General features: G+C 40.4%; 1 protein-coding gene across 1 annotated transcript; it reads left to right on the top strand.

The window, feature by feature from the left end:
* Positions 1-424: 424 nt before the first annotated feature.
* Positions 425-2,919, top strand: LOC133215011 (beta-microseminoprotein-like). Its single transcript, XM_061358613.1, has 4 exons — positions 425-430; positions 606-693; positions 1,408-1,510; positions 2,641-2,919. The coding sequence occupies exons 1-4, from the start codon at positions 425-427 to the stop codon at positions 2,768-2,770; spliced, it is 327 nt and encodes a 108-aa protein (XP_061214597.1). The 3' UTR covers positions 2,771-2,919.
* The last annotated feature ends 10,631 nt before the right edge of the window (positions 2,920-13,550 follow it).

The following is a 13,550-nucleotide window of genomic DNA, read 5'->3' on the forward strand; positions in this document are numbered from 1 at the left end:
CACTACTGCCCTGTATGAATAGCCTGCCCTATACCTGGGGGCGATCTCCCTGTAGCAGGTCAGCTGAACAATAGCATACAGCTGTCTTGCATAGCAGGTGCCCTTTCCCCACTGTTCCTTGGTGGCCTGCCAGTTCTGGAGGCTTAGCTTTCTGGGAATCAGACCCTTCCACTGACAACAGTGCTGATATGGAGTAACTAGTCTGTCTTCTGAAGTTTTTTTTCAGATTTACACCAGCACAATCGAGATCAAGGTGTCAATGCAAGACTTTTTGAGGTGCCACCTTCTGATTGATGATTGGAACAGGTTAAAGTGTCCATTGGCACCCAGGGTGCTCACATTTACGTCACCTCTCTTTGCACTGATCATTGTTTCCTCACTGTATATAAAAACACTACTCTTTGTTATGAAGAGTGAACGACCCATGCAAGTATGGTAAGTTAGCAGCTTATAGTGTGTGTGTTTGTGTATGTACACTGGAAGTATTTTATATTCTAAGTTTCTGGGGAATAGTAGTGTTCATCCTTAATTCTGTGCAGGCTAGTCTGCTGGACCTTTGAAAAAAGATATCTAATTTTAAAGAGAGATTCTTGTTTCTTTTCTAGAAATTCTTTCTGCTTTTTTGCTCGATCCTTCTCTTCTCAGGGACTCTGTGTGATGCACGCTGTTACTTCAGACCAGCCAGCAAATATGGTAAGAATAGCAAATCTATCAGACATCCTAGAAGCATTAACTCAGAGATTCAAAGCCCCCCCCTTTTTTTTCTTCCTTTTTTTTTTTTCTTAGAAATGTTGGAATAGTATGATACAATCTTTGCTGAGAAATGTTCCAAACAGCTGCATACTCAGGAATCAACCTGGAGGCATCTCTGGACACACAGACGCTTTATCTTGGTTCCTCTGGGCTGATGTGTAAATGAAATTGCCCATATGGCAAAAACCATGTACTTTTAAGCAGCATTGACTAACCTGAGGGGAGTACTTGACATTAAAATCAAATCAAAGACAACACAGCTGGTATTTAAGTAGTTCAGTTTAGAAGACCAAGTTGAAGTCCAATAAGAGGGAGAAAGGAGAAACTGAAGTCTAGGCCTATGTGATCAGTATGAGAAAGGTCAGAAAGATCCTACCATAGTCATAATCCAAGGCATTTCTCATATCCATTGAAATAGCAGAATAATACTCTCTGGTATCTGGTTGCTACCACTTTATTATGCCATGCCATGCACTCATGCACACTAGATACGGCATCTTTTCAGCAGAGCACTGGGTTAGATTCTTCCTTGGTGTGACTCGATGAAAATTAGTGCTCTGATTGCTAGTCCACAGACACAAGACTGTGGTCTATGTCTACTGATAACTGTTCACATTGATCTACTGACTATCATTTTCTGGTGTGTACATGCAGGGTGCCTTTCAAACAAAAACCTCTATGTTTTTGGTGCGGTATGGAAGACTGACGATTGTTACCAATGCAAGTGTAAGATGACTGCAATGATTTGCTGCAGCTTGTAAGTTCACCCAAATTATTGTTTACTTATTCAGGAACTGGTTGAAATGTTCAGACTTAAAAAGCTTCACAGGAAATGTGCATTGGAATTTCATACATGCATGAGCAAAATTCCTCTTCCTGTTTTCCAGTTAGCTCTGATCAGGACCAAGCAAAGTAATCTGCCGATCTCATAGATTTCTTTGGGAAGAAACAAAATGAAACACAGTAAAGATCTTTGCAGCACACAGCTCTTAATCATCACCTAGTCCTTCTTCTGATTCTGGTACAAACTGGGTGTATGTTTCCCTTTAGCCTCTGTTTTCTTCCTCCTATTCAGCAGCTTGTCTCCAGATACCTAAAACCCCCACAACATTCATACCTGTGGGATTCTGCTACTCTGCACCAGCCCAGTGGCCTGCCTGCAAACATCTAGTCAGGCCAGAGTTGCTCCAAATCCTACCCATGGTGCCAAGAACCCACTCTTCATCAGGACACGCATGCCCTGCTCTGATAATTTGCTTTCTAAATCTTCTCATGTGTTCCTGCCTGATGGATGGCAGGTGACACAACAAGGAGACCTGTCTTCCCAAATATAGTGGTGTGACCTGATTATACACTCAGAAGGCTGGAGAAATTCTTCAGGTGGGGGAGAAAGACTTCCATAAATGATGTGTGAGGAAGGATACAATCCAAGGACCCCTTGGTGGGAAGTAGTCCTAGCTGTCCTCAGCACAGGAGGGAGGGAGCTGTCTTGTGCTGAGAAGAGGCTTGGCTGGGAGGTATTCATGCTGGGGTGATTCAGCAGTCTTTAAAAGGTTTGTTATTATCAGGAAAAGTTTAGTTTGAAAGGGGAAGACAGAATTAATTCCTATCTTGTCACTGCACGGACACCTAAACAGATCTCTAACAGAATGACCAGTGAGAACTGCATTTGAACCAGAACTAGCATTGGGAAATCATTTCATCTGTTAACAATTATGACCAGAGCTCTGTATTCCTCCTATGATAATCCATAATGCTTGTATTAATGAAATCCACGAACCAAATCAAACCATGACGTAACTTGCTCCAGGATGGCTGTGGCTCAGAGAACATCCTCCTCAGTCCATGTCTTAGCTGATCATTTCTCTTTGCCTTTCTCAATTACAGGGTTTTAATCCCCAAGAACTATGACAGGGTGAACTGTGTTGGCCTATTCCACAAGAAAAGCTGTTCCATTCGAGTGGTGAAGAAGACTAATCCTGACATAAGCTGCAAAGTCTACAATGGAATTGGTTAAGACCACGATGTGTTTTTCCTCTTCTGCACCTACCCCAGAAGTTGAATGTGCTCTGGATCTCTCCTTCAGAAGAAAGCAGCAAAGCAACATGGTTTCAGGAGTTTGCCTTGTGCCTTTCACAGCTCTAATTATACCACATCTCTCTCATTTCTGACACTAGGTGGTTTGTCTTATAACATACACATTTCTAACCAAGCTTTACCACAGATAACTTTATGACTTTTTTCCTGTTGGGATCCAGAGTTAAATAAATTTTCACACATATGAAATCACTGCTTTTCCGTCTATGGAGTCACTGTTTGGTCTTGTTGAAAACAGAATAATTCACAGTGTCTGTAAATGTTTGTAGATGTAATTATTGATTTAGAAATTATCTAGCTTTTAGAGTATCAGGTATTATAGAAATTGTTGCCAGACAAACTGATTCATTATGCTATTATGCTCATTGACATTCCCCCACAGATATGTATACTGGTAGAATAGGATAAAACAGACCAGAAAACAGCCCTTTGAAAGCTCCCTCCTCCTCCTCTGGTGCCTTGTGTAGATCAATCTGTTAGTGCAAACAAGGGAACATTTTCTCCAAGAGATGACTGGTATATTACAAAAAAGGTAAGCCCATGCCTGAGTCCAACCTACTGCAAAGTAATGCTATATAAATAGCTCTGTAGTCTTCCATATCAGGGTAGAATTTCCTGTAATAAACTTATTTGGATCGAAGTCCACTGACAAACAACCCCATGAAAGCTGTTTGTACAGAAAACCTAGACTATTAAACATGTTTAGCCAATAGACCTCAGGTACTATACTGTGCCTGGTGCAAAGTCCATGAAAATGGTTTATATGAGAAATATCCTATAAACATATCTAGACAATATTAAGAGCAATTATAACAAGAGTACAGTACAGCTTAAAAGGCCCAAATGAATCATTTGAGTGTGTTCAGTTTATTCAGCACTGGAATCACAGGTGTTTTCTTCTTCTGCCTTTCCTCTACTTTGCTGAAGTGTATTACAATGAAATATTTCAGCTGATGGTAACAACTTTTCTTTAATACCTATTTTAGAAAAATCCAGTCAAAAGGTCTGTTTTCCAGTGCAGTGCTGAGAGCATACAAGTAGAAAACCTGCACATACTAAGGAAAACAGCTTACCAGTGGTTAAGAGAAAAACATCCACAGCTCCAGGCACTACCAGAAAGTCATTAAGGTGATTCCAGGAAGCAGGTGAAGTTAGAAATACAACTGTAGTTTCTTAAACTTTTGGCCCTCAGGATTAGTTACAACTAACTAATAGCAGCTCAGTTTGACAGTATTCTCCTGTGACTTCTTAAGAGCAATGGAGTGGGCATCATGGCAGTTGACTATAGCCCTTCCCACCTGTGAGTAGCAGACCCTCACTTTTCTGCTTATTGAGGGTGGATCAGATGATTTCACCCAGTTATATGTATATATGAGGAGATTGATACAGATTAGATGTAGATATAGATATAAGGGATCATGCTATCAACTTCCTAAGTGCCAGAGGCATTTATAAGGGCCTGCCTAGGGGGCCCTGAGTATCAGGGCTACTTTTCTGAAGGCTTGAACGTCATTTAAGCAGTTCAGAAAAATCCCTGGGAAGATACCTCCATTTCATAGCTCACTCCATGGAAACAGGGTAATGAGAAAACTGGAGAAGGCTGAAAATGGTTAAAATACTCATTGTAATTCAGAGAGAGTTAGAGATTCTGACAAAATAAAGCCAAATCAAACTTGTGCAAAATGCTTACAGGGATGCCATGTAGACCTGATAAGCTTAGCACACACTCGGACTATGTACTCTTCCATGGTACATTTTATTCGTATGCTTTCAGCATTAAGTACCTAGTACTATTCTTTGTGGATGCTGTTTACTCACTGTTTAACGGTGCCAGACAGAGCAGGACTCCAGATGCTGGAACACAATTAGATTTGCTAAATGTACTGTAGGAGAATTGGCCTTTGAAATTCCGTGTTCAGAGGAAAGAAAGAGACAGAGGATCAAGGCTCCATCCATGAAGGCTGATGCGGTTGAAGTTCTGACAAGACACTGAAGGAGCCCCTCAAAGCATCCAAAGTGCAGCTGTAATCCCACTACTGTGACAATCCTGGCCCTCCCAGGGAAATTGTTAGTTGCCCCCAATTAATGTTTGTTAGTCGAGGCTTTACTGTCACCATAACAACTTGCAGGAAGGAGTTATTTGCCCAGAGCCGGGAAGACTATTTCTCTGTGTACCTGTGCCCCCTTGAAACACATAGTCTCCATGGAGTCCAACTGTCTTATGTAATAAACATAGACATGTAATATGTAATAAATATGTGATAAAGACTGTTCCCCTGTGCCTTCCCGTAAGAGCAGCACATGTTGTAGGCAGAGTGGGAGCAAGTCTTCTCACTGCTCTGTGGGTAGTAGGACAGATGCATGTCAGCTACAGTTTCTTCATTCCTTACCAACAGCAAACAGGAGATGGTCCTTTGGTTGGTAGAATCAATGCAAGACTACTGATACGAACAGAAACAACCAGTCTGACCAGCGTGTGACTAGCAATAGCTGGGAATACGATACTTCCACATTGCTTCCCAGCAGCAAGTATCCTGCATATAGATAGATTTCAATCTTTATGCACCCTCTTACGAGTACTGCTTGTGCATTTTGCATGAGCCTTAATGGGTCAGGATCCTCACAGCAACTCTCCACAGATACATGCTCAGTACTCTTCACTGTGTAGTGAAATTAAACATGGCCAGATTCAAACCAACCAGCTTGGGTGCCAGCATCCCTTTCAGCAAGGTGCTGCACCAAGCCTACAAGACCCACCTCTATGAGGAAACAGCATCTACATCTTTGTCTTGATGCTGCTGTTCTCACACCAAACTAGCTACATTTTTTTCCCCTCTATGCTACAGTCTAGACAGCTACTGCATGTCAGCTGCAGCTCCAACTCTGCAACATCTCCTAGCTTACACTCAGTGACTGCTGTGTGCATTCAAGTCCCAGCTACACCAAGTAGGGCAGTGTTGGAATGACCCAGATACTGTTCCCACATTAGCTTTTAACAGTGAGCATTTTCACCCTGCAGTTTGGACACAATGTGGAAAGAATTTGTGTGCAATAAGACTCTAATGCGGCCCCATTCACCTCATCAAAAAGTGGCCAGAACCTTACTACAGTTGTTCATCCTAAAAATCTGTCAAGAAGAAATTCCCAGATGCCATAGCAAAATATTGGTGGTTAGGGACCATTTCCTGATCCGTGGGCAGCAGAGCCTGGAGCAGTCTTTCAGGAACAGTGCTACACCTATTCTCTGTTGACTTTAAGAAGAGAGTAGATGCTAATTTCCTAGTTTGCAGGCTCTGCTCAAATGACTGTATTGTGAGAATAAAAGTGACACGGCATATCTTTAGATGTTTGGAAGGTGTGGAGATAAGACAGGCTAAAGAATACTGCAAGCTGAGAGGGACAAGAACAGATTTGCAAATCGAAATAGCCCTCAGTAAAAGAACTTTCTGTTTCCTAGCGGTCTTCCTCCCATTTCTTTAATGCTTTTAACAGCAGAACAAATAAACATATGATAAATAAATTAAGGAAGAAACAGAAGTGAACAGGCCAGCTAAGTAAATAATTTTAGCATTTCTGGCTCCAATAAGATAAGTAGGAGCTTCCTAAGGAGCTGGCAAGAGGCTCAAGACCTATGTGGGCTGATGCTTTCTCAGCTGGAGCACAGACTTCATGTCCTCTTCCCTAACCAGATCAGAAAAGTCATCTCCTTCTGAGGTGCCTGGGTGAAAAGGAAATGCTGAGATATGGGATGCTGGTTCAAACCAGCTGGTAAATCTCCTGAAAAGGAGGCTGCAAAAAATGAGTAATACAAAATAAGATGCAGCTCAAGCATTCCTGAAGAAAGAATCAGCAGCTAAGGACAACAATCCAGCTTATACCATTCATTACACAGATTCTGTTTTATGCTTCTCGGCATTGTGAGACAAAAAAATATGCCAAAATAGCCTAGAAAGACCTTAAATAATCCTGCTCCTGCTTAGCTTATTTCTCTAATGATGAAAGATGTCAACTGAGATCTTGAAGTAGATGAGCAGAGTAAGAGCTGGTATCAGAAAAAATAAAAGAAAGAAAGAATACAGTACAAATGAAAAATTATTCTCACAGTTAGTTTAGTTGATAAGAGCTGGTAAGTTTAATTGATAAGAGCTAGCACTTATTTTGATATTGACATGTTTGATTTCTATTGACATACTACATGCCCACAAATGAAAACACCCGTTTACTACAACTACTCATCATACCTTTAGAAGGGCCCCATAACAGCATTAGCCACTGGGCTAGATAAGTAGACCATAGCTTAAAACCCACTTTAAGTAAAAATTGAGATTAGGTTATTTTTTACAGCCTTTGGAAATAGTCTGTTTGTGTATTTTCCCAGTTCTTGAGAAAAATTTGCAATCCTGATTTCCGCCTTGGTTTTTCATGAGGAAGACCTGGGAAAAAGCAAAGAAAACTGGCATTTCTGCAATTCTTTCTTTTCCCCTATTTCCACCTTGCCTCAGTGCTCTTGCATTTCTGAGTTACTTGCCTGGATAACAGTGTACCTCTTCCACTTCACAATTTCAGGAATTGTAGCCTGGATCATTCTAAAATAAAATTTCAGTATCAGCCTGTGATGGAATGGAAAAATTGGGAAAACCAATTACTGGAAACCTTTTCATACTTACGAGGTAAAATTCTCTTTGAGCCCTACAGAAATCTTGGCTCAGCATGAAGAACAGGTTTAGGCTCTGTTCCTGTATGATGTCCCTTTGGTTTACAAGCTTCCAATCGAGTACATACTTGTGTTCAGCACAAGTGCATGACGTGCTTCAGATAACTTCATAGATCTTTGCTGAAGTCGCTATTCCTCTAAAGTGTCTGTAGAATTCCTACATTTATGTAACAGCAGAGGGAGCCAGAACTTCAAAGTCAGACCGTAATCATAAAGCAGAATTCATTGGGTAAGCTGAAGGGAGGGAAGGAAGGAGGGCTGGAGAGAGAGGGAGGGAGAGAGATGCCATCCAAATTACCTACAGAAACAGTGAGGAGAGCTTCTTCTCTGGACTGATAGGACACAGAAGACCTTACTTTGCTGCTACAACACTCCTTCTTTCTTCCAAGATAGAAATATGCAGCAGCAGCAGTGATTTTCTCAGTCAATAACAGGTAAGTATTCTCTAAATTATCTACTTCAGACTGATAAATGTTCTGGTATCTTTATCAAAGTTATCACTTCTGATTGTAAAAAAAGAAAAAGCAGGAGACTATGTTTGACAAATGGATCCAGTCTGACTTGTTATGAAAGGTCCAACTCTTGTATCTACTAAGCTGAGCTTTGCAACCTTTCAGGGTGCAAGAAGGAGCTTCTTGGGGATCTTTGGGGTTCAGGTGTGCTCCTTGCCACCTTGCAGTGTGACAGTAAGCCTTCCTGGTTACTATGGGTCACCGGGAAACACTTCTTATCTCCTAGTTCCTGAGATTTCTTGTTCCTCACGCAACCCATATAGTTTCTGGCAGTACATGCCATGTTGCTCTCTAGATATCCTAACTGGCTGTCTCCTAAGGTGCCCTTTACAATGATTTAAGGATTCACCATCTCCTTAATAAGGTCACCTTTGTAAAAATATAATGGGGTTTTTTTTGAGTACAGGATAAGTCACAATGGCCTTTACTCTTAAGGAATAAGGGACTAAGTACCATTCTCTAGTCTGCTGACCATTTTACCTTTACCAGTCACATTTTATCCTTGTGAACTGGCTCTGTGTCTTTAGTAAGGTTATTAGGAATTTGACCAGGAAATAAAAAGTTGGAGTAGGTGCTCTTGTAAAGTTCCCCTGCTTTCTGCAGTATCAAATCTCATAAGTTCATAACCTCTAAAAGGTTTCACTCTGAAAATATGAAGCTGTGAGAGGGTGGGAAAATATTCCCTTTCCTAGGCATATATACCATCTCCCAATATTACAGACTTGTAACATGCTGATACACACAAGTCAGTCTATACCCTAAATTATGCAGGTTTTAGAAATTTTTAACATATATATCTTTTTCAGTGACCTAAGGTAGTTGCTTACAATATTTTTGTAACACAGAGTTAAACAAAGATGGAGAGTCCACCATTAAACTTCGTTGTACAAAATCCTTTATGCATTTTAAATTGCTGTAGGATGCCTGTGCATACTTGGTGGCAGGATTCCTCTTCTAGTTCAGTGTTGCCTTCCTGGAAACCTGTGATGACAGCCAGATGATTTATAACCTTTCTCTAGGATATAAGGCTAAACAGGGCAAATCTATTTTACTGACAGAGCATCACTGCCAGTGAAAAGGAGATACCACTGTTAGTCACCATCACCTCAATTAACATCTGCAATATGAATTTCAGAGTTCTGTTAAACCTTTCCACTGCTACTTAGTTTCTAGTTTCTAAGAGGAAGACAACAGCTGCTTTACTCCAGATAATTGCTATAACTGTTTAAGTAAGAAACACAATCACTTCATGTCTTTAGGAATCACTTCTCTCAGGAATTCTTACGGACTGAGAGCAGCAAACATGGCTTGGGCAAACAGTCAAGTTCTAAGCCAGTTAAGCAACTGCTTCTAAGTACCAGATAATGAAGCCAAAAACTGAACTTTTTTTTCTTAGACTTACATCTGATGTGAAAATTGATACACATTGACCATCACAGACAGATGTAGAGACTGGTTTTCTGCTACAGGGAGGGGATGACCATGGTTAGCTTTGCAACAATGATACACCCTTTCCCAGTGAGTACATAGAGCACAGCATCAGTAGTAGTCTCTTGCTTTATCCTGCATTTTTAAACAAAGGTTTTCATAGGATGTCTTGAATCCAGAGGTCTTTCAAAAGGACAGTCATGCATTAACAGCTTGGGGCTACATTGTTTAGCAGTCTCATTGAAACCCACTGGGTGTTTCATTTTCTTCACAGATCCATCTCTTCAAATTCCCTTTACTTCGAGGAACTTTCCTAGGAAATGCAGGATAAACCCCTGGGACAAAGCTTTCAAGCTGCCTAGCGATGGTCTGTCCTTTTTTTTCAGACAACCTGAGTTATATTTGTCAGTTCAGAAGGCTGTGCTCTTCAGCAAAACAAACCCTTCAAACCTTGCCTACTCTTCTTCCTTGTTTTTAACACAGACAGCAGAATTATAAATGTGTATAAAAGATTTGAGTGGGGAATTTAACTTACACTAAAAAGAAACCTGAAAGTTCCTTCCTTTTTACTTCTGTATCCTGTTAATTTGCTTCAGACTTTAATGACACTTGCTTTTTAGATAAATGATCTCATCCTGCATCAGAGAATAACACCCTTGTATTTTGAGCATCTTAGCTTTTGTTACTGATCTCTTCCCTAAAGTTCATCAGGGGTTCTGAACAGGAGTACACTTCCCTCTTTAAAAAACAAACAAGCAATCAAAAATAATCCAACTTTTCCCTGCACTCCCTCAGCAAACTGATTTAGGAAGCATGCTTCTTACTCCTACAGGCCAAGGAAGTATTGCTTCACTTTCTGGAGATAGAAGTCTGGGGTTTTTTAGCCAATAAAGTTTCTGCTATATTTTACTGGATAATTGACAAACCTTCGACACAGTGAGGTGACTAACGCCTTTGTTCCCATTGCATTGGTGATTCAGTATACAAGCTAACTTTCGATTCAAATGTCTAAACAGAGTATGTTTACACATTGCTTATGACTGGCTCTTAATTTAGACCAAATTGATTGGCCTCAAACACCTGGGGATACCATAGCTTTTGGCAGCAACTCACCTTGAGAATCTACCATCCCAGGATACCATAGTAGGGTACATAAGTATAAGATCGTTGCAGCATTTATTTTTCTATTTTTCTATAACTACTTTTTATATTATGGCTGCTCGAATAAGAGATACAGAGAACTATGGACCTAGGTGACATAGGCTCTGACTTTTCCCAAGACATCAAGTTGGCAGGCATTTTTATGTACTGCATAGTGCATCACAGGTTCCCTTGAAACACTGGAAAACTCATGCCTCACCTCTCTCTCAGTCCTCTTATCTGTGATAAGAGGGTGACACTTCCTTACTTGCTTTTGGGCAGTATCAGAAGCATGAATGTCTGGGAAGTGCTTGACAGGTACCTTGTGGAGGACACCATGTAATGCAAGGTGATAAAAGAGTAAGCTCTTAACCCAACAAAATGCATTGCTGAGCCTTCAGAGATGCTTTTTATCCCCATGGTGTTTGCCATCTCCCACAAACACACAGACATGCTCTGCCTTCGGCATTCTTCTTGGGAATGTGCCCCTTAAAGCTGTGTGATCTGGTTTCTGCTTTTCTGGTGGCTCCACTTCTTTTCTGTTTTGCTACAACTTTATAGTTCACCTCACTGACACCTCAGCATGTTCAAAAGTGACTGGGACCCTTGACAGGGTTTATTTTGTGTGGCACAGATGTTCATAATAACTCATCACATATTTTTCAAGCAACAAAAAGAGAACCATGTGTTTGTTGTTCAGGATACTGTATCTAAGGACACTAGGATTAGACTGTAGTAAAATCTGGTGTGTTTATTTACAGTGGAGTCTGTTTGTCCTGTCCAAATGCCAAGACAGAGCTTCTTTGACTAGTACCAAATAATAGTGGGGGATACGTATCCCTTTGCTCTGTTTTGTTTCCAACATCTCCACTGGCCAGCAATCACTAAAAGCTAAGGGGCTGGTTGATGGTTTTTTATTCTATACCAATTTTCACACCAAAACAGACCAACATACCCTCCTCATATGTAGCAATGCAATCCATACATCATCATTGTTGGTCTTTTAGTTACATGAAAAAAAATCAATCTGTTCACACAGGTTGAATAAAAAGACAAAATTCAGAGTCATAGGACAGAGTCATACCTACATCTACAATATGGAAATTCTCCTTTGCCTTCTTTAATTAAGATTTAAACTACTGAGGAAAGAAAAGACCAAGAGGAAGGAAGGTCATTATATTTTACTCATGTGACTATCCTGACTGTTTCAGATACAGCGATACAGATAGATAAATCAAGAGGTTTAACAAACAACAAAAGAATTCGCTGTTCTAATTTTTTGCTGATCAAGCAGAACAAGAGTCCCAAAATATCTTTTTATTTACTGTATACTATTGCCTTTGTTAGTCTCTAACAGGAAACACCTCTAGAAGCATACAATAAAATACATTACAAGAAAGTCAAGCAAACAGAAAAGTGTAGGATGGGGAGTGCTTTTTTGTACAGTACTTGTTACCTTTACACATGCACTTGCTCAGCAATAAATGGTACTAAAACAAAGTGATAAGCTCACTATAACATTTTATTTATGCATTCATATCTTGACCACTTGTTTTACGAAGCTCAGAAGTTTTTCACAACTCCACAAACTTATTTGAGTGGCATTTTATTGCTGAGGAAAGGGTCATGGAATGGGTAAATCGTGTTTTGCCAAAGTATTTATTTACTTTTCACATTACAAACCTTTGTACAGCACGAAACTGCCTCTGTTCTGAGGAGAATTCCCAGCAGAGTCAGACCTTTTTTTCCCTTTGATTCCTGGACATAGACCGTTTGGACTCCAGGGTCAGGATTATAAAGCAGTCTATGGCAGATAATGAGAGCAGCCCAGGAGGTATTTGGCAGAGTCCAGCCATTCTTGTGGCTGAGTTTTCTCAAAGTGTGCAGCCTCAGTTAACTCTATAGGTTTAGCTCCTTAACACCCCATTGAAAGTCCCAGCTCAGGGCTTGCAGCAGTGGTTAAGAAGCAGACCCATCTGCCTGTGCAAGAAAAAGAGATGGCACGTGCTATTACAACACTTGAATTCTGTTGGTTAAAAAACCCAAAACTATGATGAGGGAGAAGCAATAAGAAGCTTCTCACAAGGAACTAAGAGATGTTGTCAAAATCATCCACTCTTAGAGCCAAAATCAGGAAGCTGCATTATATTTCTGATAAACCTTGTGATGGCCATATTAGACACCCAGAGGGAGACATTAGTGCTTCATGGGCACTAGAGTTCATCCAGGATTGGGAAGCAGGAAATTTGGACTGCAGTTCCCATGACCTATCACAGCTGTGCAGAAGCTGAAGAATGCTGAAATGATTCTGAATTATTTCAGACTTCATTAAATTGTCCCACGTTATCCCTCCTGAGGATATGAGCCTGAACTTTTGGATGGTGATTGCCTCAAGCAAACGTGGGTTCTGACTGCAATCACAAATGCATTTCACAGATTAACTCACATAAGGCATTTTAATGTTGGCTTTATGCACCTAATATGCCTTTTCACATTGATGTTTAACTCAGCTCAGGGTAGATGCAGCCCCACAATATGTCTTCTGATCAGTTCTGAATAAGAAACTTGCAAACACCAATTGTTTTTCCTAAATTTGTTTTAATCCAGGTTTCCTCAATCACCACTTTACTGCATGTAGAGGTTCAAGGGACTGCACTGAATTAAATGATGAATTTATGGTGTTTTTAAATCCATGGAACAACCTTACAAGGAGTAAACCCAGTCATAATTCAGTAGAGTTGCACAGAAGCAAAGGCTTCCATTTTATGATCTAATGAACTATATAAATGGAAGTAGCAGAATATATAAAGAATCCCTGGTGTGTTTTTCCCTGTCTCCCCTCACCCCCTTTTAACTCATGTCTAATTGCATAACTAAGCAATCTTTTTTCTTTTCCTTTGCAGATA

Source organism: Neopsephotus bourkii, unplaced genomic scaffold, assembly GCF_033783945.1.
Source record: "Neopsephotus bourkii isolate Nb327-2 ecotype Australia unplaced genomic scaffold, CSIRO-AGI_Nbou_v1 NB_951, whole genome shotgun sequence".
Lineage (NCBI taxonomy): Eukaryota > Metazoa > Chordata > Aves > Psittaciformes > Psittacidae > Neopsephotus > Neopsephotus bourkii.